This window comes from Diadema antillarum, unplaced genomic scaffold (genome assembly GCF_040938485.1).
Source record: "Diadema antillarum isolate AM-2024a unplaced genomic scaffold, OU_Dant_1.0 seq00000792_RagTag, whole genome shotgun sequence".
Lineage (NCBI taxonomy): Eukaryota > Metazoa > Echinodermata > Echinoidea > Diadematoida > Diadematidae > Diadema > Diadema antillarum.
This window is the reverse complement of record NW_027271679.1, coordinates 281,600-304,567: the sequence shown is the minus strand read 5'-3', so window position 1 is coordinate 304,567 and position 22,968 is coordinate 281,600. Positions and strand designations below refer to the sequence as shown.

General features: G+C 38.1%; 1 protein-coding gene across 1 annotated transcript; it reads left to right on the top strand.

Annotated features, from left to right (window-relative positions):
* Window positions 1–6,066: 6,066 nt before the first annotated feature.
* Window positions 6,067–18,330, top strand: LOC139739283 (DDB1- and CUL4-associated factor 13-like). The gene is made up of 10 exons (XM_071649893.1): window positions 6,067–6,169; window positions 7,884–8,083; window positions 8,635–8,742; window positions 10,011–10,100; window positions 12,248–12,403; window positions 13,096–13,256; window positions 15,323–15,487; window positions 16,213–16,348; window positions 17,579–17,742; window positions 18,243–18,330. The coding sequence occupies exons 1-10, from the start codon at window positions 6,097–6,099 to the stop codon at window positions 18,328–18,330; spliced, it is 1,341 nt and encodes a 446-aa protein (XP_071505994.1). The 5' UTR covers window positions 6,067–6,096.
* The last annotated feature ends 4,638 nt before the right edge of the window (window positions 18,331–22,968 follow it).

Genomic DNA, 22,968 nt, shown 5'->3' with positions numbered 1-22,968 from the left:
AGAAGAAGAAAGAATGAATAGGCACCTCGTCTTTGGTGTGCACCCTTGGCTATCCCGCGGCAATCGCAAGTCATAATATGCGAAGTATTGTGGGTAATAATAATTTGTTGTCGTTATTTGTCCTATGCGCTATTTCCTGCGGTTCCCCCATAGGATGTCCCGTCTGTGTGTAGTCCTATCCGAGTGAGTGATGTCAGATTTGACAGCTCCTCGCGGGAAAAAAAAATCAAGTAGCGCAGCTACGATATGACTAAAGCCTCAGGTAACTCGATAGTTTAAAATGACTGTTTTTGCAGCAGAGAGGACGAACAGGCAAAAATGAAACAAAGTAAAAACAAAGGAACATGAAATAAAGGGGAACGGAAGATTACATTACTGAAGAGTTGAGATGAACAGATTATAAAGATTTGATAGCATAAGAAAGAGGGGAGGGGGTTGACTAATGATGCAGCTGGATATATGAAAGAATTCTCAGAGAGCATCATAGACATAAAATAGGGAATGAGAATACAGGAAGACGTAGATTGATTGACTGAAAACATTGACTATGAAATTATCGAGTGTGCATGAAAGTGCCAGATAGAGAAAGATAGATAGACAAGATCAAAGAAGAGTAGAATGGAACAGAAGAGGAGAAAAAGGAGGAGGAGGGTTTAAAGTTATGCCAAGAACAACCGAACGGAGATTTATAATTATGGGAAATTATCAGATAGCAATCGCAAACTGGTTTGGAGGTGATTCGAACGCTCTTTAGTACCTTTGACACATAAGTCAGTGTTTCTATTTGCGCTTTGGTTTGCACGAAATAATTATTTTAGTAAGAAAGAGGAAAAAAGAGATGTGGATTTGCAGGGGAAGAGAATGAGAGAGAGAGAGAGAGAGAGAAGGGTGAGAGGAAGAGAGTAAAACAGTGAGAGAAAAGAGAGGAAGACAAAGAAAGGAAAGAAAGGAGGGGGAGAGGGAGAGAGGGAGACTGAAGTTTAGAGAAAACAAAACGTCTTGCATTGGCGTCAACGCTTATTACTCACTTCACTGTGACGATGACGCGCCTTCCACACTCGATTTTGCCGTGTTTAACAGTTCATCCTGAGGGGGAACTGGGAGTAGGGCAAAGCGGAAGCGCAACATGCACGCAATATTTTCTGAGCAGTCTGAAACTATTAAACACTTTGTTTGTGCTCAATGAACAATCAGAGACAAGGATTTTCTCTCTTCTCTCGCTCTGCCCCCCCCCCTTGCCCTTTTCTATTGGGTGATAATAATAATGATAATAATAATAGCAATGCTAGTGCTACAACTACTACTACTAATAATAATCATAATTATTATTATTATTATTATTACCATTATTATTACTATTATTAATCTAAATGCATTATAAGAAAAAAGACATAAACATTAATTATTGTCGCCATCAATGTAATGAATTCAACGCTGTTGATATTTCCAAAATCTCTTCAAATGCTGATTGCTTAATCTGTCGACATGATTATTATCATTCACTCTAAGGAATGAAATGGTAAATCAACATTTCAAATATCATTACTCCTCCAACCTTTTTGTAAATGTTAAATCCAACACTCAATAATAAATTTTGCATTTACAGCTTGCGAAATGGTAGTTCAACTTTTGAGCAGTAAATCTACACTCTAAAAAAATCCGGGTCAGAACTGACCCTGAACTGGGTCCGTTGGGGTCACACACCGTTCCGGGTCAAAAAAGACTTGGAATTTGGTCATGAAGACCCGGAATGAGGTCACCCTGACCCAATTCATGACTATGGATGGGGTCATATCTGACCCCATTCCTTGTCATTTCTGACCCGGAACGGTATGTGACCCCAACGGACTCAGTTCCGGGTCAGTTCTGACCCGGATTTTTTTTTAGAGTGTAGCATTTAACAAAAGGTCGGAGGAGTAACAAATGATGATTTACCATTTCATTTTTATAGAGTGTTGCTGATATCATTATGATTGTTATTGTTAATACATGTATATTATCACCATCATCATTACTGTTTTCATTATTTTGCCGTCAGTGTTTAAACTTGTATACTCTTCTATATTGAAGTCCACAGACGCAATCTCCATTTAATCTGCAGGAGTATTAGCGGCAGTCGTTGTAGTAATAATCGTAATGAAAAAAAAAAGTTGCCAGTCGCAGCAACATTGCCGGTATCTTAGCAGAGTCAATGCCATTAAATACGTCATCATTATCATCGTGTTGCATCGTTCTCATCCGCGTCTTGATATCATCACGTATAGATTGTCATTTCTGTTTCAACCTTCACTACTGCATTGTATGTATATGTGTAATATTTGTCAGTTATTAACAAAAATATCGTCTTTACCAGGGCCAGTTAGATGTGCGCTGGTCATGAGCACTCATCAAGGACGCTATTCGCTAAGTGCTTCGTCCCTTGCATATGCTGGAGGGGTATTGCCACAATACCGTTCTATAGGGCAAAAGATCCTACTTTTTAAGAAAAAGAGGCACAACTTTGCACATTACGCATGTCACACTGGGAGCACCTTTACGGGTGCAAGTTTGCACCTTTCAGACTAATCTCACAATGGGAGCACCTTATAAAGGTGCAACTTTACAACTTTCTGGTCTTGAAAGGCGCAAAATTGCACCCTTAAAGGTGCCCCCAATGTGACATTTGGTAAAGGTGCAATAAGTTGAACCTAATTTTCTTTGACTGGTAGATATCGTGTGGGGCTTTATTTTAACTCTTTTTTATTATGCTGACAAAGTTGGGCGCCGGAGATCGTACCGCGGGAGACACACGTACATCTCTTATAATACCAGAGCTGGAAACAGTCTTATAACTCACGTGGGAGAGCAGCAGAATGATTGCGAAAATGGCCTCAAAGCGGGATATGGATCTCCGGCCGTAAACGAAAGAAAGGGCATGTAGTCTACCTGACACGTGCGTACCATGACACTACCTGGAGAGGGAACCTCCAATCAGCTAGGACACCTCTGGAGGCGGGCTCTGGCTGAACTAATATCCGTACTGGTTCAAAATTGCCTGCTCCTGCTCAGGCTCGTCTGTGAAGGCTTCCAAGTGGTGGATTCATGATTGGCGTAATAAAAGCCGTCTTGTGCGATCGAGGAGCGCGTCTATCCAGGAAGCCGCTTTCACGTACCTGTTCGATTTGCCACAGCTGTTGTCTGGACAGCGTCCCCGATGAGACCGGCATCAAATTATATTACTAGGAGCGGCGCGAGGACCACGGGGTATTTCACGAAGTCGAACTTATTTATTTAAGATTGACTAAAAATTATGGTATGCCACTGGTTTCACAGTTCAATTTCATTAGCATATAATCACCACCCACTTCAAATTATCATCAATGTTTACAGAATAATTCCATTGTTATTTATTTTATCTTGTATTATCAATGGCTACATGAAAAATGTCTCCAAAATCTTCATTTTCGTTAGAAAGTTGAGCAACATTGAAGACACACACAGCATACCATAATTTTTAGTCAATCTCAAATTTCAAGTTCTTTGTGAAACATCCCCCAGGTATCAAACTGATCACGTAAAGTGTCATTTTGTCGACTAAGGAGGCTGACAGGTGCGTAGGGGGGACCAGGAATCCTGAGATAATCAGCAGCACATGTACCGATGATACGTAGACATTATGTTGAGAGAGAGAAAAAAACAACAACAACAACCCGAAATCAAAATGATTTGCACACTAAAGGTACTGTTTACCATTTCGAGCAGTGATTTAAAAATGTTCGAGATCGCACATTTGATGCATATAAATTATGTGTATAGCTCAGTTGTATCACAAAACATCCTACCACATAAAAATTTGGCAATAAAGCCACAAATGTAATGAGATATCATTGTTTTTTCTCAATAAACCATATAATTAATGTAGACGGTTTATTCTAGAAATAATTTATATTTTTTCATAACTACTGTTCACATTTTGTATATCAACAATACCTAACATTGATTATACTGATTAACACGTTTCTATCCCTAAGTCACATTTTAGAACTATTTTGAAGCACTAAAGCTGGGTTTTTGTTTCATCTGCAAATCATAAATAATGTCTTAGATAATATGGTACAATGCAATGAGGTATTGCAATGTACGTGTATAATAACAGTGCTTTATGACACAATACATACAATGCATATGTCCCTATGCGTTAAAGAAAAGGTCTGGAAAGATTTAACAACAACATACAATTTCAATTACAATGATGTGTATATATTCAGAATCTACATCAATAATTCGAAAATTGGCCAAGTTTTGAAATGGCTGAGATATCCAAAAAAATGATCTTAATAAAAGGTGGGACTCAACTTTTATTAGAATAACTTTGTTTTACTTTGTTTTTCGATATCTCAGCCATTTCAAATTTTATTTTCATCAAATAAACTTTGAATTCCTCTTAAATTGTATGCTCTCTAATATTAATCTCATAAAGTGGTTCCTAAATATCTCGCAAAAAGTTTAAAGCTGGAATCTCACCTCGATCAGTCAATACTATATGCCATTCCTTTGAATCTAGGGACTGCAAAATTAAAGCGATGGTATAATTTTGGTTGAGATTGGGCTTCAGGTTTTCAACTTTTTTTTTGTGAATTAATGAGAAACCTCTAATGAAATATAAAAGAACATACAATTATAAGAGGTATTGAAAGTTAATTTGATGAAAATTGGTTTTATACTGAGATATACAGAAACAAAGAGGTTCTGATTAAAGGTATAGGACCCTCCTTTAATTTGGACCACTTTGTTTTACTTTGTTTTTGGATATCTCAACCATTTCAAAACCTTGAATACCTCTTGGAATTGTATATTATGGTCTTTAATATTCCATACGTGGTTTTTAATTATCTCTTAAAATGTTGAAGTCTTAATCCCGCGTCACAACCATAACTAAACCATCCCTGAGTAATAGATTAAAAAATCTCGCGATTTTTTTTTTCAGTCGTAGTGTATAGTCTTTGCTTGATAATAACCTCTCTGAGCGGAGTTTCAGCATACAAATCCCCCTTAAAAATTTTCAGAACTGAAATGAAAGAAAAAAAGTTTGTGTACTATCAGGGAACAAGAGACGCTGTGACTGAATCTTTCGCATACAATGTAGAACCTTTTTTTTGTTTTTGTTTTTGTTTTTGTTTGCTGCGATGCATCTTACATGTTTTTGTTTTGCTTTGATTTGGGTTTGTTTGTTTGTTTGTTTGGGTTTTTTGGGGGGAGGGGGTTCTGTTTCGTGTTTTTTTTCTTTGTTTGTTTGGTTTTTGTTTGTTGTTGTTTGCAGGGCCGGCGCCATGGGAACGGGGAGGGGGGTGCTCTGGCCCCCACTTTTGTGCAAGGGTAGGGTGCCATCATTTTGGGCAACCCCCCCAACCTGAACTCACACACGTTTTGGGTGGGTTTTTTTTTACCCCAGAAGTGGCACTAAAAACAAAACAAAAAAGAAAAGAAATAAAATGAAACCTTGAAGTGTGAGCGAGGTTAAACCCTTTGTTTTGGCTGCTGAAGACCCTTTTTTCCTTCTCTTTCTATTGTTGGGGGTGTTTTGTTTTGTTTTATTTTTTAATCAATCAGATGGAAGGATTTCTCTAGCTTAAAAATAACAGGGTTTTTTTTCAGACAAATTAAAGCTAGAGAAATCCTTGCATGTGATTGGCTGGGAGCAAATTTGACAATAATATACTTCTTGAAATGCCCCTCAGAAGTTGAGCTGAAGTCCTTTTTTATTATTTTTTGCTTCAGTTTGATGAGAAGTGGCACCAGAAGTTGCGCTGAGGGCCGTTTTTTTTCTCTCTCTCTCTCTCTTGCCTCTCCCTCTCTCTCGGAAGCATTCACTCACTGTATTGAAAACTGTGTAGCAGCAATGATCTATCATTAACACCTGTCAAAGAGCGTAGCAGCCAAGCTTCTGTAGGATCTTTGGTAGCTAGCTAGCATTGAGTGTGTGCGACGTGTTGCGCGAGAGCTGGGGGAGATGTGCGTTATGCAATGGAGCGGCGCGGCGTTGAGGGACTGTGACCACGTGAAGGGGATATTATTATCAAGAAACTCCAGATCCTGTGGTTGTGGAATACACTCATCATGGTAAAAGTGAAAGTCCTAAGTCGGAATCCTGATGACTACGTTCGGGAAACTAAATTCGATATTCACAAAGGTAAGATTTTAACAATTTTTACCCTTAAACTGATTTGTATATAAGCAGCACGAATTTGTGTAGTCCCACTCGCTGACTTTCACGTGTGTAAGTTTTTTCCTCCAATTCCTACCTTTTAGAGGCATTAGAAACTCCTAACTAAGTTAGATCCTATCTAACGTTAAATGTTGTGTGTAACTGTAAGCATTCCGCCCCCTCTAGTAGAGAGACAAACACTCTGTCCATCGGATAGGACATTTTAAAATGGTGGTCCCATGTATGAGTTTGAATAACTCCGGGGCGCTCCTTGTACACAGTTACATACCTACTGTGTGGGAGCGCCCTGAGACTGTGAGTCAAAAAAGAGTGCTATCTCTGTTACAAGTCTGTAAGTTGGAAAAGCAACACAAATTTTCACGCAACTATAAGTTTCGTAATTTACCAGCAAAATGCTTACTTTTATAATGTAAGTACATTTCTTACCTTATTCATACGATACGTTCACTTGTTAATTTCCACATTTATCAGTGTTTATCCCATTGGCCATGTAACAGTGTTAGTCTTGAAAAGACGTTTTTCTACGAGATCATGTCCATATACATGTACCTCCCATTCATTCTTTGGCTTTCGATACTAGCTTTGCGTGGCACTTTATGCATTGGCGATATGAATAACGCATGAGAGTCGCGATGATTTTAGCCTTTGAACCAGGCCCTTTTGCTGTGTGCTGTGTGGTGGCGAGCGGAAGGGTTCGAGTGAACACCAGCAGCGAGTGATCGGGTGCCACACGATGTTGCACAGCAATAGTGCCTGGTCAAAAAGGCTACAGTGCTACCGACTCACGCAAGCGCAGAGGTTTCAAATCCCGTCTAAGTGAGCAGTTGTCGATCTCGGAGATCCCTACTGACCAAATCATTGTAAGTCATTGATTTAGACAGAAATGGACTATTAACGGACTATTACGTTCCGCATATCCTCTTGTCAATGATTGGAATCCACATCGGTAAGAATTCAAATTGACGCATTTTTTAGTATATAAGGTTAAATTTAACCGCGATACTACGCCTTTCCAGATCCAAAATCCTACAATGCACAGCCCCAACGCTATGCGCTGGGGCTGCTGGTCACAGTTAGAGTTTGAATAGCCACAACTCATGCACGTAAAAGATCCCATTTCATACATACTATTAAGATAGAGTGAAGAGCTGGGTGCTTATCCGCCCAGTGAAGTGGTCCCCCAGCCCCTACCCACCCACACAAGAAAATGGGCAAATGATGCTGACCCCTTGTGGGTTCACCCTGCAGGTGACTAGCAATAGTCAGCAAATGGTATCAACCAGGCATATTTTGCCATACGCTTGAATGAAGTGATATGCAAATACTGGAAATATGTGACTCATTTAATGCTTAAATCTAAGTATGAAATTAGGCTTAACACAATACATGTACGTGTATATCCGTGTACAGTAAAAAATCGTATGGTCATACCGATCTTGGGATTTTTAGAAAATGATTAACATCTCATAATCAAAATATGTCAATCCAAAACTTCTTTTTTTTTGCTTCCTTCTTCTCGGCTGATGGAGCCGAGATAACAGTTAAGCTATTCATTGTTTCTGTTGTGATGGAGAAAAGAATTTCAAATGACGTGTAATCTGACTGTTTGAAATTGTTTGAGTGTTATAGACATGTATGTTTTATCTCTGATTTTTTTCTCTTTTGTTTGAAAATTCAGTTCCAAGGAACTATGACCCTGCCCTTCACCCCTTTGAGGCACCAAGGGAGTATGTGAGAGCGCTGAATGCCACCAAGCTGGAACGAGTCTTTGCCAAGCCATTCCTAGGGTCACTGGAAGGGCACAGGGACTCGGTCCACTGCATGGTCAAACACCCGACCAGTCTGTCTACGGTCTTGTCAGGAAGTTGTGATGGTGTGGTAAGAACTGTACATCATGTTCAGTATGTTAGGTTTAACCTTATGTGAAGGGGCTATGCAGTACAAATGCACATTGACTTGTATGGATTCACGATACCCTACTCACCTCTTTTTTTAGTGGCAATAAGAATATCTGAATATGTACCATATAATTTATAACAATAATTCTCACATTTTTCTGTGGATTACTTTGATATGCCCACAAAAAAATCCTTCTAATCTGAGATTCTGCCAGTGACATCATTTGTCTATTATTCACATTGCTCAAGTAGTAATATGACTCACAAAATGCATTAGAATACACCTTCCACTTGATTGAGCGTACATGTACAAACGTACAACAATAACTTGCAGGTTTCCCTGCAATGTCTTTTGTTAATCATATTTAGTGACATGAAAAGTTGTAAAGAATAAAGTTATGTAGTACTTGTTGGCATCAAAGTCAAGTTAAAAACAATAATGTTTAGGCGGTACATGTATTTAAAGGGTCTCATACTGCAAATAAAAATACATTCATTTACTTATTTTGATATATTCATTTGACCTTTCAGGTGAAGATTTGGAATCTTTCAACCAGGACCTGTGAGAGAACTGTCAATGCCCACCGGGGTTTCGTCCGTGGACTCTGCCTGGACAGAACAGGGCAAATCTTTCTTTCTGTGAGTTGTCTATTTGAGGTACCGTAGTTCAATGGCATCATGAGGTTTTGGCAACGGAATTTTGTTTTGTAAGAACTTTGTTTGGAAATATTGTAATAGTGGAATTTCACACTATTTTTGTGGATTCCGTAGATTGGCAGCTAAACATCTCCTTTCTGTGACACACAAGTTATGTTCTGTCCTAAATAGAGTGGTCTTCTTGTATTTTTTCCTTCAATGAACATCAAATTTACACCCCATTAGTCTTAGAAACAATGCAGCAGTAGTACAATAATAATGTATTACTAGAACACAGGGCATGTGACCTACAGTTGTATGGCCATATCAGCATGCAGTTTTGAACCATTTTTTTTTAATTCAAGCTATCAACTATTGTATGAAAATGGACAAAAATCATACCATTAGAACATTCCCATTAATTAACCTTTTAAACAAACATCTGTATCCCTATTTATGTGACTATGCTAGTTTTGTTAATCTGACTATTCAAATGGTAATTTATTTCCACTTGGCTGATGATGTTACTACGTCATAGGTCAGCCACTGCAACAATTTTGCTAGACACAGTATCCTACACAACACTATTTCAATATTGTGCAAAAGCTCATTGAGAGGGCTTCAAAAGTGTCAAGCTCAGTGAGTTTGAATGATATGAAGTTCAAAGTGTGATATACAAAACAACTGACAATATGAACTTAATGGTTATGAATCTTAGTGAAAGCATTATTGCATCTGTGTGTGTGTGTGTGTGTGTGCGTGTGTGTGACAAAAAGAAGAAAAGCAATTTTGAATAGACTGCATTTCAAAATTCAAAAGACTTTGTAGCCACAAAAATAATGTAATTCTAGTTTTACTAGTTCGTGCATTTAAACAATATTAGGAGTGAGAAATCACATGCACATCATTAGATTTTTACTGTTATTGTAACTTGTGACATCCTGCTGATGAAACAGACATTTCTATCACTCAAAACCCTCTCACATGTTCTAAACTACAGTTGACCTTGCTTACAATTGTAGGTAGACCTCACATAAGTTGAATAATTTCCTAAGTGAAAGGTCTTTTCAAGTCCTCTTCTCTTTATATTCTTTTGATTTTATGTAATCTTTCAGAAGTTGAATTTTCTCTAAGTTGAAGCTATTTTTTCAGTCCAAATGGATTCAACGTTGGTGAGGTTGACTGATAGTTGAATTAACGGTTCATTGTATTTGAAACGTGTTTGGATTGTAATAATTTGTGATGTCCTTTTGTTTGCTCATGGGGCGTAGGTTGGAGATGACAAATCAATAAAAAAGTGGAGGACACAGCCAAGGATGGGTGATGCGGGCCAGGAACCACTTGACACAGTCATTGGAAAGGTAAATCAAAGGAAACCTCGGAACAGAGCAAGAGAGCACAAGCTGTAATCACACCATGCAAAACTACACATAGTTTGTTCAAATTTCATGAATTTAAGTAATTACCCAGTATCGGCTTCATGCTATAAGGATGAGAACCAACAGTTGCTGTTGGGCGGAAGCTCAGTGGTCTAGTGGAGATGACGCCTAACCAGAGATCAGGAGGTAGTAGGTTCGAATCTTGCTCTAGTATGTACGCCATGATTTCTTTTACCATGGCTACTACTAAAACACTCATCTCATCAGTTTAGTGCGTATTTACGTTGATGTAGGGCAAATGGTCAATCAGTTGCAATGCACATAGTTTGCTTCCTGATAATTTCCAAAAATTTTGTGCACGCCATCATGCTACAGACAAAACTATGTGCAGTTTCAGTGGTATGAAAGTACCTTACGTTTCAGTCTCCTACAGGAAAAAAAAAATTAAAGGGATAGTACAGTTTTGGTGGAGATGAGAATTGGGTTTTTAACTTTTTGCGAGATACCAAGAAAACACTTATGTTATAGTACAGAACATACCATTTTAAGAGGAATTCAAAGTTTATTTGATGAAGATCGGGTTTGGAATGACTGAAATATCAAAAAACAAAGTAAAACAAAGCGATCGTAATAAAGTGTGGGTCCCACACTTTATTAGAATCGCTCTTTTTTGATATCTCAGCCATTTCAAAACCAATTTTCATCAAATAAACGTTGAATTCCTCATAGAATTACATGCTCTTTCACATTTTATAAGAGGTTTCTCATTATCTCACCAACAAATGTTAGAAACCTGAAATTAGGTCTCAACCATAACTGTACAATCCCTTTAATGCAAACACACTGCAGCGTACACAAAAAGGAAAATGTGCATTAACAAAACGAATGGATCTATTACTATGCCATTTTTCAGCAGCATACAGTCGCACTGCACAAAACTATGTGTAGTTTCACGAGAAGTGGGAAACTTCCCAAGTGCATGCAGGAAGCTTAGTGGAAAGTTTTGCCGGTAACTTCTTGAGAAGTTTGCAGTCACACTGCCCAAACTATTGTTCAGGAAGCGGCATACCTTATGTAAAACTGTGCATAGTTTTGTAACATGTGACTGCGCCTACAGTGAAACATTCTCTGCTATGTTGAAAATCAGCATTGTTGCATAAATGTCCTAATGCTACTTCATGGATTCTCTCAAGTGTGGGTTAGAATGCAACAAGTCAGAATAGGATGTGTTCATGAGGACAGTGTCATACACATCCGTGACTGCAAATGATTTCCCCAGTTGGTTTTGTTTCTTCTCAAGCTAACTCTGTGTGTTTCTCTGTTGTAATGAATCTTGTCATGAGCCATTTATTGAAGATCTTTGTTATGAAATTTCTGATAATTGTCTATAAAATCCAAAGAGATTATACCACAAGAGGGCGTAGTCCAGTGGGGAGGCAGCCGCGCGAGGGAGCTGCCATTTCGCGTTGTGGGAGCCGCCATTGCACGGCTCCTGTACAATAGATGGCAGCGCACTGTTTATTGCGCTCGACTTGAATATTCGGCGCAGTGACCTTGCGTTATTTTATTGTGACGTCACAATGGCCATGTTTAAGCGTCATAATGGTGCTGATATTGTTTGATTTTATGGCGTGAGTGGGAATTTACGCGAAAAAAACGTCATAATGCTCAAGTACTGTCTAGTCTACACCCAAGTTCCCACTGTTTATTTTGCGAACAACAAAAAGGTCTGGACTCTACCAAATGGTTCAAATGATATGATATCATCGTAGAAACTAATATTTAAACAATTAACCACATTGTGATTCTGAAAATGAAAATGTGTAATGAAGAATAACATATCATTCCAGGTATGATATGAGAAGATGACTTGAACGTAGACTTAGATCCAGTGCCAGGAGCTGAGTGTGCGCTCCCTCTTCAATTTTGGACGCACTATTTGTACGCACGCGTATGGCGACTACTTACTCTATAGGTATAATCTCTTTGATAAAATCTCACAAGGAAGTATATAGCATTTCTCAGATTTGTCTCTGTATTTGTGCATTTTTGTAGTCTTGGCGATCTTCATTTTGAAAGATATTCACAAACCAACTCCACAATTCCCATGAAATCTTATGCCACTGCAGAACATGTACATCTCCATTGACCACCACTGGAAGGAGAGCAAGTACGCCACCAGCGGGACACAGGTGGACATATGGGACGAGAGTCATGCTGACCCCATCAACTCCTACACATGGGGCTCGGACAGTATCCATCATGTCAAGTTCAACCCTGTGGAGGTGAGTCCAGAGGGTTGCTGAATAAGAAGGCTGAGTTTAGGAATCCCTGAATTGATTGTTAACAGAATACTGTAAAAGTGGATATTTTCGCGTGACAAATTTTTCGCGCTCGGCCAGGTTAAGAAGAGTTTTGCGTGTTTTTAATTCCGCAGAATCCTGACGTCAACTACAGGAACATGTGACAAGCAAAAATATTTGCATGCTTTTATTTTTGCGCTAGTATCGGGTTGCGCGAAATGCGCAAAAATTTCAACAGCGCAAAAATTTCCACTTTTACAGTACTAGATTCAGGCTGTGTCCAAGTCAGAATAATAATACTTGACAGTAGAATGTAGTAGCTTTACTTTTACTACGACTACATGTTGAATGATTATTTGCTTTAGTACAAGCACTACGTACTGCTACTTTTACATCCTCTGTACTATTATTACTTCTACTTCTAATGCTTCTACAAGTAATGACAATAATGATGGTAATAGTAATAATAACTAATCTTATCAGTACTGGTATTTGTACTTCATAGTTGTAGAAGGGTAGTAATGGTAATAGTACAGTGTATTTTTTTACAATATCATTATCATTATTATGGATTGATATCTCATTTTGTCACTGCTGATTCCACTGTTACAGTTGTTTTAAAACATCATTACCATTGTAATTCATCAAAACTGTTGTTCCAATCTCCCTCACAGACCTACATGCTGGCCAGCTGCACCCAGGACAGGAACATCATTCTGTACGACACACGAGGAGCCGCGCCAGTCAGGAAAGTGGTGCTGGAGATGCGGACAAACACCGTGGCGTGGAACCCCATGGAGGCCTTCATGTTCACTGCTGCCAATGAAGACTACAAGTGCGCCCTCTTTTGACAAGATGCCTCTCACTGTTTGCTTTCTGCCTTTCTTTCTCTCTCCTCTGGGTGTTAGGCTCTTTCATTGTGTAGGAAGGCCTCTGCCCTCTTAAAGAGGAAATCCACCCTAAAAATAAATAACTTCTAAAAGAAAGAGAAAAAAAAATCGCTAAAGAGCATTCCATAAAATGACGAAAATCAGATAAGAAAAGAGGAAGATATGACATTTTGGAATTTCATATTTCTTCACAAAACATTTCTTGACCAGTCTTTATGAATATTCAAATGAGCGAGGAGATGATGTCATGCCCTCACAATTTTCATGTACTGTATGTTATATCTGAAATTCAGAAAAACTATTTTAAAAAATGTTATTTTTAGCTAGTACAAGTAAAAGTATATTCTTATACCAAATGGTTCCAAGGACAGTTTCGTGCAAATATACAGCTGAAATCTGAGATTTTTGTCATTTGTGTATTGAAATGAATAAGAAATTATTAGGGCATAACATCATAAACTTTCATAAACTTCAAAATAACAAACTCCTTTTTTTTTTAGATTAACAAACCTTAGTAATTATGAACCTTCGGAATAACGCCACAATTAATGTTCGGATTAACAAACTTATTTCCTTTTTTTCGCTCAAAGAACATCTAGGTAGAGGACACTTGTGTTTCCAAACAAACCTTCAATCTGACTGATGAACAATTGGGATATGGCTATCGCAACTTGTAATGGATTAAAAAAAAATCTGCTCTTTGGTTTTTGTGGTACTTTCGACGTGATTGTGTACCTACAGTAATTTAAATTCTGGGAAAACTCCATAAACTTGTTGGACTGAGGTCAAAGGTCACTAAACATTTTGGCTAAAAATTACATTTTCAAACTTAACCTATCGAGGATTGTTTCGTAATGCATTTAAAAAGAATTTTTTAGGAAGGATAGAAAGAAATAGTGATTGTAAACCTGATGTAAATGTTATAATAGTGGTGAAAGCCACCCCCCACACACACTCACACACACACACGCACACACACACACACACACACACAAACTCACACTCTCACATATTTCAACGAGAAGAATCTCGGGGAGAACCCCCTTTTTTTCCTCGGCCAATCCATGGTCAATTTTTGTTTGAAGATTAATGACATCAGAGTTAATAAGGGATTTGCACATTGCATTCATATGGCAGAATGATGGAGAACTTCATCGAAGCAAATACAGGACTTTGTGAATTCCTGGAATATCAAAGCTTATCAAATCCAGCTTGTCTGTTTTTGCAAGCTTGTGCATTATGCACTTCTCTGTTTCTCTCACAATGTCCGTTTTCTGCTCTTTCTCTGTTCCTTGTCTATCCTTCCTCTCTTTGATTTCTCTGTTACTGTAAAAATCATAATTATTTTATGCAATGTTTAAGCAGTGACTTTACACATGTAATTTTTCTGATGTTTCGTCATAACAATAATTCTTTGATGGTTGGTGGGTCATTCCCATTGTAGAATTTTAGTCCCTTCTTAGATTAAGGTATTGTGAAGTAAGTGTTTGTCATTCGGGAAAGGAATATGTACCATGCAGAAAATTATTTCAAGGTGAATTTATGAAACGACAAACACAGATCAATGAAAAAAGTTGGACTGCAGGGGAGAAAGGCACATATATTTTGTAGTTCTCGTGTTATTTTGTTTTATGGGAAACATGCAAAAATTATAGTGGATAAATCACTATTAGAGCGATTACATGGCTGTTCATATGAAACGTCTCTCATTTTACATGTACAGTTCTATATACCAGTGATTCTGCTCGAGACATAGTGGGAGCATGTATGTAGTCTTTAGACATCTCCAAGATGTAGAGAAACATCTCCTGTGTAAACTTGAAGACGATAATCCACTTTTTTGTAATTTCCATAGCAAACAAGAAATGCTCAAAGAGCTTTGAAGATGCATTTTGTACTTCTCGGAATGCCTTAATTCTGTTAGTCGAACAGCGCCTATCAATTCGAAAGAGTTGAATTTCGAAGATGCTGATAATGCCAAACATGGTGAATTTTGTCTCTCCACCTGCAGCCTGTATACCTTTGATATGCGGAGGTTGGACAGAGCCGTCAATGTTCACATGGACCATGTCTCGGCGGTGCTCGATGTTGACTACTCCCCAACGGGGCGAGAGTTTGTGTCAGGCAGTTTCGACAAGACCATCAGAATATTCCAAACAGATAAAGGACACAGCAGGTGAGATAATCTGTGATGCTTTGGTGAAGGGAGCAATGGGAAGGAAAAAAAAACAACAACTTAATTGTCGATGGTTTATTATGGCTGTAAACAGTACAGTTCCTGCGTAATAGGGGTGGTATAGTTTTGGTTTAGATCGGGGGATTGAGATCTTAACTTTTTGTGAGATAATTAGAAACATATCATAGAGCATAAAATTCATTTGATGAAAATCAGTTTTGAAATGACTGAGATATCTGCAACAAAGTAAAAGAAATCCTAATAAGAGGTGGATCCTACCTTTTATGAGAATACATGTACACATGTACTTTTGTTTCTCTATATCTCAGTCATTTCAAAACCAATTTTTATCAAATAAACTTTGAACATCTCGTAGAATTATATTCTCTTTCATATCTTCTTCTTCCTGTACTGTGCAGAACTTCCTGAGAGTATACTTGCTGTTACTATCTTATGACAGGTTTCTCATTACCTCAAGATCATCATCAAAAGAAGTTGGAAACCTGAAGCCTCATCTCAACCGAAACTTTACCATCCCTGTAATAGGGAGTTCTGTGTTACAGTCATTATTTTCATTTGGAGGGAGGGGGTTTTTCATGCCACTCTCTTTGGTGTGCATACCTTCCATTACTCCTCCTCCCTCATCTGTTTCCATTTTCTCAAATTTCCTCTCTTTTACTCCAATTTCACGCCAACATTCATATCCCAATTCCGCCCGACATCAGAGAAGTGTACCACACCAAACGCATGCAGCATGTGACGTGTGTGCGGTGGAGCTTAGATAACAAGTACATCTTGAGTGGGTCAGATGAGATGAACATCAGACTGTGGAAGGCCAACGCCTCAGAGAAACTTGGAAAGGTAACTTTGATATTTGATCAGGCTGCACTGTGAACCTGAATTATGTTGATACTACACACTCAGAGACTCCAACTCTCCCACTTTCGACAGGAGATCTCCCGCCGAAAGCCCATTTTTGCAAAATCTCCTGTTCTCCTGCTTGAGATTTAATTTCTCCCGCCCTGGCTCTGTGTCTCCCGTTGGAAAGGATTTCTTACTTATTGCCATATCGTATGTTGAAAAATAAGCCTTAGATAGCATGTGAGAGCATCTAGAACCTAGACATGCTAGAACCGCAAGGAACTTCAAGCTCGTGATGTGCACATCAACTTAAAGTCTCCTGTTTGCTAGGGGTTTCAGGCGGGAGAGTCTTCAGATCAGAAGGTGCTTGGGGTTGGAGTCTGCACACTATCTGGAAATTAGACAACATGTGCAATGCAGAGTAAAAGTTTCCCAGAGTGTCATGGACGTGGTAACTCCTGGGTGGGTCACTAAAACAATTATCATTTAAAAGGCTTGGTGTTTACTTGGGGTCATTACTGAGATTTTTCAATTCAAGTAAGTCATCACATTAGCGACGTGGACAGATTGTGCTTATATTTGTAGAACATCTGAAACAAGTTCTGTTCAGACTCTCAAGGGAGAATTCCAGACCAGTTAACAGTTTGTCTGAAAACAAAGAGTAAAATCTTCTAAGCACAGCAATGAAATGTAATCAAAATTGAATAAGAATTAAATAATGCAATTGTGAAGTTTCACTAATTTGTGCAAACTCAAACAGTTGATATGAAATAAGCGAATGAGTGAGCTGATGATGTTGTCACCTCAAAATTTTCTCGTGATTGTGGTTTAAAAAAAAAGACAAATTCAATTTTTCTGCTATATAAGTGTAAAACAGAGAACGTTCTTCCTCGCCAAATAACTTAAGTTGTTTTCTCTAAGATTGGTGGCCACATGTATTTAGGACCAAAAGGGTTAAAGGTTCACATGTCCACCGCCTTCATTTCTAGTGTATTCAGTTTTGAGTGGTAGGATGTGCTGCACAGAATGGTTGTGACAAGATGATGGTCCTTGCGGGGCATTTCATGGAGCGTTTTGGTCGGATATTTTTTGACAAACTGTTACAAGCTACTGAAATCCTTGCATGAGATTGGCTGAGAGCAAATTTGTCCGACAATTTTGTCGGACAAAATGCTTCATGAAATGCCCCCCTGATCATATCCTCTCTTCCACTTTTATCCCTCCCTATAGCTGAGCCGCAGGGAGAAGGCGGCGGTGGACTACAACGCTCGACTGAAGGAGAAGTTCCAGCACCATCCCCAGGTGAAGAGGATCAGTCGCCACCGCCATGTCCCCAGCCTCATCTACAAGGAGAGCAAGACCATTCGCATCCAGAAGGAATCTCAGAAGAGGAAGTAAGTGTGGATTAGGCATTGTATGATCTACTTCATGGAGGAAATGTTCACTATGTGACCCGTGCATCACAAAACCAACAGAAAGTCACACATGTCGATTTTACGTGAGGGCATAATATTGTGATAAGTGAGACAGGTCAACCTAATCAATCTTAAGTTTTTACATTTTCTGAAAGAGCAATCCTTCGTCTACATTATTCTAAAATTTGGGATTACAAAACAAATGGTAAAATTGCATTTTTTTTTGGGGGGGGGGGAGGGGCAGTTCTTCTCCATCATAAAGGAATTTTCAGTTCTATTATTCTGAAGAAAGGTGTAAATTGCTTACCACTGAAATATGCCAACTTATGAAAGGAATCTAATTATCAGGGTGGCAAAAATTATCCACGAACTTTAAACTCTTCCTTTATGTCATGAACCCGTTTGTGTGCAATATGAAAGGCATGTTGCGTTGGTGGTGTGGAGAGGGTTAATTGTCATTCTCTATGCTTTATCTGCAGGGAGCACAACAGGAGAAAGCACAGCAAGCCAGGAACCGTCCCCTTCAAGGCGGAGAGGAAGAAGCATGTTGTAGGGGAGGTGGAGTGAGAGGGATGACCTGCCGGTCTCCGTCTACCCTTGAAGCTCTCCTCTGAGGAATGTTTTGATGTATGGTGAGATGGCGGACGAGGATGTGGCCATTTTGGGGAAAACTCCCTGCCGAGAACTTTCACCGACCGTGATCTGGCATCTGGTGATCTACTGTATAAGCTGTTATTTTCGCGTACAGATATTTTTGCAAATGAGGAAATCACAGACATTTTCACAAGATGTTGTTTTCACGACTTGACACCGACATTATTATCAATGCACTGTTTGATACCCAAGTGTAAGGCGACATTTTCTGTGTTTTGCAAAAATCAAACCCTCGTGAATATAACACCTTATACGGTATCGTAAGGAGAGATTGCCCACTCTAGATGAACTCTCAACCAAAGATACTCACCTGCTGTGCTATGGAAGACACATTTTGTGGAAAAAGGCATACTAGTGTCACACTCACCATCCAGCTGCTTCTGGTATACAAACATGTAGTACCTTAGTTCAACAATCCTTGGTTCCTGCCTTGTGCCTGTGAAAAGGACTTTTTTATTTATTTCTTTCTACCGTCGTTTCAGAAAAAAGTATCACTGCAACAAATTGTCAGTCATTATTTGCATTTGTGTGCTTTGCACATTGAGACTATTGATGCTGCTACCAGCTCGTCCCATTGTATGATGGCCTCCACTGCATTCCTGCTCCCTCTTATCACCAAATTCCAGAAAAAAAAAGAACTAAATCATCTACCCCATTTTCTCAAACCAAAGAAGACATTTTACATGAACGTTATTTGCTAGTCTACCCATAGACTTTGAGGAACTCATCCCTCAGTAGCTATTGTCCATCGTTTGTATCTGCTCGATTTATCAAACTGTTTCAGTACAGTGCACTCCCGTTACAACGAACACGGTTATAACAAAATTTCGTTATAACGAAGTAAAACTTCTAGTCCCAAAATTATCGCCATTACAGCTTATGGTACAAAATTCACTTATAACGAACATGGTTACAATGAAATTTTCGTTATAACGAAGTCTTTTTCTAGCGCCACTGACAAAGAAAAACAAAAGAAACGTGCTCCATTATAACGAAATGCGGATCGCTTTCGAAAATACGTAGCGGAACAAGCATTTATAGCTTCTCTGCATGGGCGAACGCTTCACATCACTGTGTGTTCGCTCCGTGTGTCACGCACAGTTTGTGATGGGTAACTTGCGTTATTGTAATACAATAATCTGAAATTAAATAACTATTCGTTTTATTGCTCTGAAGGTTCTTTATTACAAAACACACAGATTCTGATACACCTAAAATGTCCGTTAGTTTGGAAACGAAATAGGGTTTGTTATTACGAACATTTTGGCGTTATTCCAAAGGTTCGTTATCAATTTAAGGTTTGTTAATCCGACAATATGAAATATGGGTCTTATTACGACGGTTTGTTAGTCTGAAAATGATAGAAATTCCAAACGTTCGTTAATCAGAACATTTAAAAAAAAGTTTTATTAATCCAAGAGAGAAAAAGGTGAGTCCACTAATAGCTTATAATCATCTTAAGATATCCGAACCTTCGAAATTAATTAACCTTTCTCATTTTTTGATTAACAAACCTTCGGAATAACGAACCTTATTTCATTTCTGGATTAAAAAACCTTCGGAACAACGAACCTTTGGAATAGAAAACCTTTCTCAGTTTTTGATGTACAAACCTTCGGAATGACGAACCTCATTTCATTTTCATATCAACGAACCTTCGGAATAGTGAACCTTTCTCAATTTTTGATTTACAAATCTTCGGAATGGTGAATTTCATTTCATTTTCCAATCAACGAACCTTCGGAAAACTAACAATATATTTCTAACTAAATTATGAACTTTTGGAATAACAAATCTTTGGAAGAGCGAAGCTTCAGATGAACAAACCTTCAGAATCCCGGGAATGGCGAAACTTCGGAAGAAGGATCCTTCAAAGTAACGAACTTTAGTATGAAACTAACCTTTGGAATAGCGAACTGTAACTGAATCCTAAACCATCATTTTCTATACATGTATGACAATACAAACAACATAATGCTCTCTTTTAAATGAAATATTTAAACAAAATTGAAAAGGTATCATCCCATTCCACATAGCTTTCCAGTGTATGATGAGTATTCAACAAACAGAATATGATTTGACATGCGTGGTTTCCTTGTTTTCGCTATATTGTATTTGTTTGGTTACAATGAAATTTCGTTATAACGAAAGAAAACTGCCGGTCCCAAGCATTTCGTTATAACGGGAGTGCACTGTACCATAATTTTTTATATCATCCACATGTTAGGGACGCTTCCCGTCATCCAAGAAAATGCTTGATTCTGCTTGTATCCTCTTATGGGGCTTGCAGGTTATTAAAACTTGTACATCACATTTTGATGTGCAGTTGTCTAGATCGTACAGATGTCAGCAATTATACTGGAAGAAGAAAAAAAGTGTTATAAACATGTTCCTTCCACAGATCGTAATTATCTCTGATTTTAGTGGAGTTGTCTAATGTCTACAGAGTTTTATGGTGTCGGGGCGGGGGAATCTTGCTTGTTTCTTACCAAGCAATATTTTGAAAATTATCATAAGGTGACATAATGTACTGCCTCATTTTATGACAAACTGTGTTTTTGTTTATTTGATACATTCAGGATTGTTAGCTAGACATCTTCATTACAGAAATTCTGATTTTGTAATATTCTCACTCCATTTTTTATGATAAATGTGAGAATGCAAATAAAAAGCTGCACACACACACAAAAAAAAAAATCTATCTTTTCCCCATGAGCTCAATGAACTTTTATCTTAGTCTAAATTTTGTTGGTTCTGGTTGAATTGAAGTCAAATAGTTGCCCAGTTTTTGAAATATTGATGCATATGTTCTTCTTTTTTTGTCCATTATGCTCATTCATATCAAATTGTAAGGATGCCTCTCCTTTTTTTTTTTACATCTAGATACATCTTGTTCTTTGTTCTATGATTGTAGCCAGCTAAAATTATGACTGACTTGTCAGAATTAATTCTGTACAATTTCAGTCCAGATTATTAGTACAAATGTAGTAAAATTCTAAATGGAAAGTGATTTGAACAATTTGTGATTGAAATAGATGCTTTGATGTTAATGTTACTGGAGCAGCTCAGACCCTGAACAAAGCATAACTGTCTTGGAAAACTAAAGCTTCATATGGGTGGCAAAGCAGTGTGAGAAAAAAATACTAATGCAAATGCATACATTTATTGGGCGGGGGGGGGGGGAATATTCCCTTTTGAAAAATGTATTGACAGACAGTATTGTTAACTTATTTCATGAAGAATTGTGTCTTTTTAAAGGGATGGTGTGGTATTGGTTGAGGTGAGGATTCAGCTTTTAACTTTCTGCAAGATACTTAGAAACAACTTTATGGAATGTTAGAGAGCATATAATTGTAAAATGATTCAAGCTTTATTTGATGAAAATGGGTTTGAAATGGCTGAGATATCCAAAAACAAAGTGGAACAAAGCAATCCTAATGAAAGGTGGGTCCCACCTTTTGTTAGGATTGCTTTGTGTGAGATATATGTATCTTAGCCATTTTGATACCAATTTTCATCAAATAAACTTTGAGATCCTTCTACAAATATATGCTCTTTCATGTTTCATATCAGGTTTATCATTACAAACATGTATTTCAAAAACTCATCATCAAAAAACGTTGGAAACCTGAAGCCCCATCTGAACCAAAACTGTACATCCCTTTAATAAAATTGTTTGTGTTTGTGTTTATGCTGATCCTCTCAATCCACAGGTGTTGTAAATCTTCATGTTCAGTCATTCAGAGCACAATCACCGGTGATGTTGAGTGCAGTTTCATGCCATGGCAGAAAAGCAAGAGCTTGGAGCTGAAATAAAAAGTACATACACTGTAATTTATTTTAACAAAAATGTTGACAGATGCTGATTTCTTGTGTCTGAACCATGTTAATATCAGCAAATTGCACACACACACACACACACACACACACACACACACACACACAAACACACACACACACACACACACACGCACACACACACACACATACACATACACACACACACACATACACACACATCCATATCCACAAACAAGCACACAAAAAGCAACCCGCCTCATCATTTCCACTTAGGGAAATTTGACCTGTTTGATAGGGATGGTGAAGGGATAGATTATGCATGTACCATGTACAATGTAGTTGAGAAGTGAGTATGAAACAGTATTTCTGTTTCAAAATTGAGAAAGGCCACCATGGGCATATAAGACAAGACAATGGGGGGGGGGGGTGGGGTGTTCCCCCTCGATTACTAAAGCTGATTTTTTTTTGTTTGTTTGTTTTTTGTTTAGCATTTTGAGGGATTTTGTATATACCAACCTGATTAAAAAAAAAGTAAATGTAAAGGAGCTATTAAAAATATTGATGGATTTTGTATATATCAACCTGATCAAAAAAAGTGAATGTAAAGAAGCTATTAATTTTTTTTTTTTTTAAATTGAGAATTTTCCAAATACAGTACACTTTTTTTTCCACCAAAAGTGTGCACCAGATTGTTGAATGTTAATTCCAAAATTTTAAAAGCTTCCTCATTTTGGGTGTCTCTTCCTCCTC

What these genes read in the sequence shown, in the direction of transcription:
- LOC139739283 (XM_071649893.1), top strand. Translation starts at nt 6,097, where the DNA reads ATGGTAAAAGTGAAAGTCCTAAGTCGGAATCCTGATGACTACGTTCGG. An exon ending in GCTGCCAATGAAGACTACAA is followed by an intron (nt 13,257 to 15,322) that starts GTGCGCCCTCTT and finishes CTCCACCTGCAG; the next exon opens with CCTGTATACCTTTGATATGC. An exon ending in ACAGATAAAGGACACAGCAG is followed by an intron (nt 15,488 to 16,212) that starts GTGAGATAATCT and finishes GCCCGACATCAG; the next exon opens with AGAAGTGTACCACACCAAAC.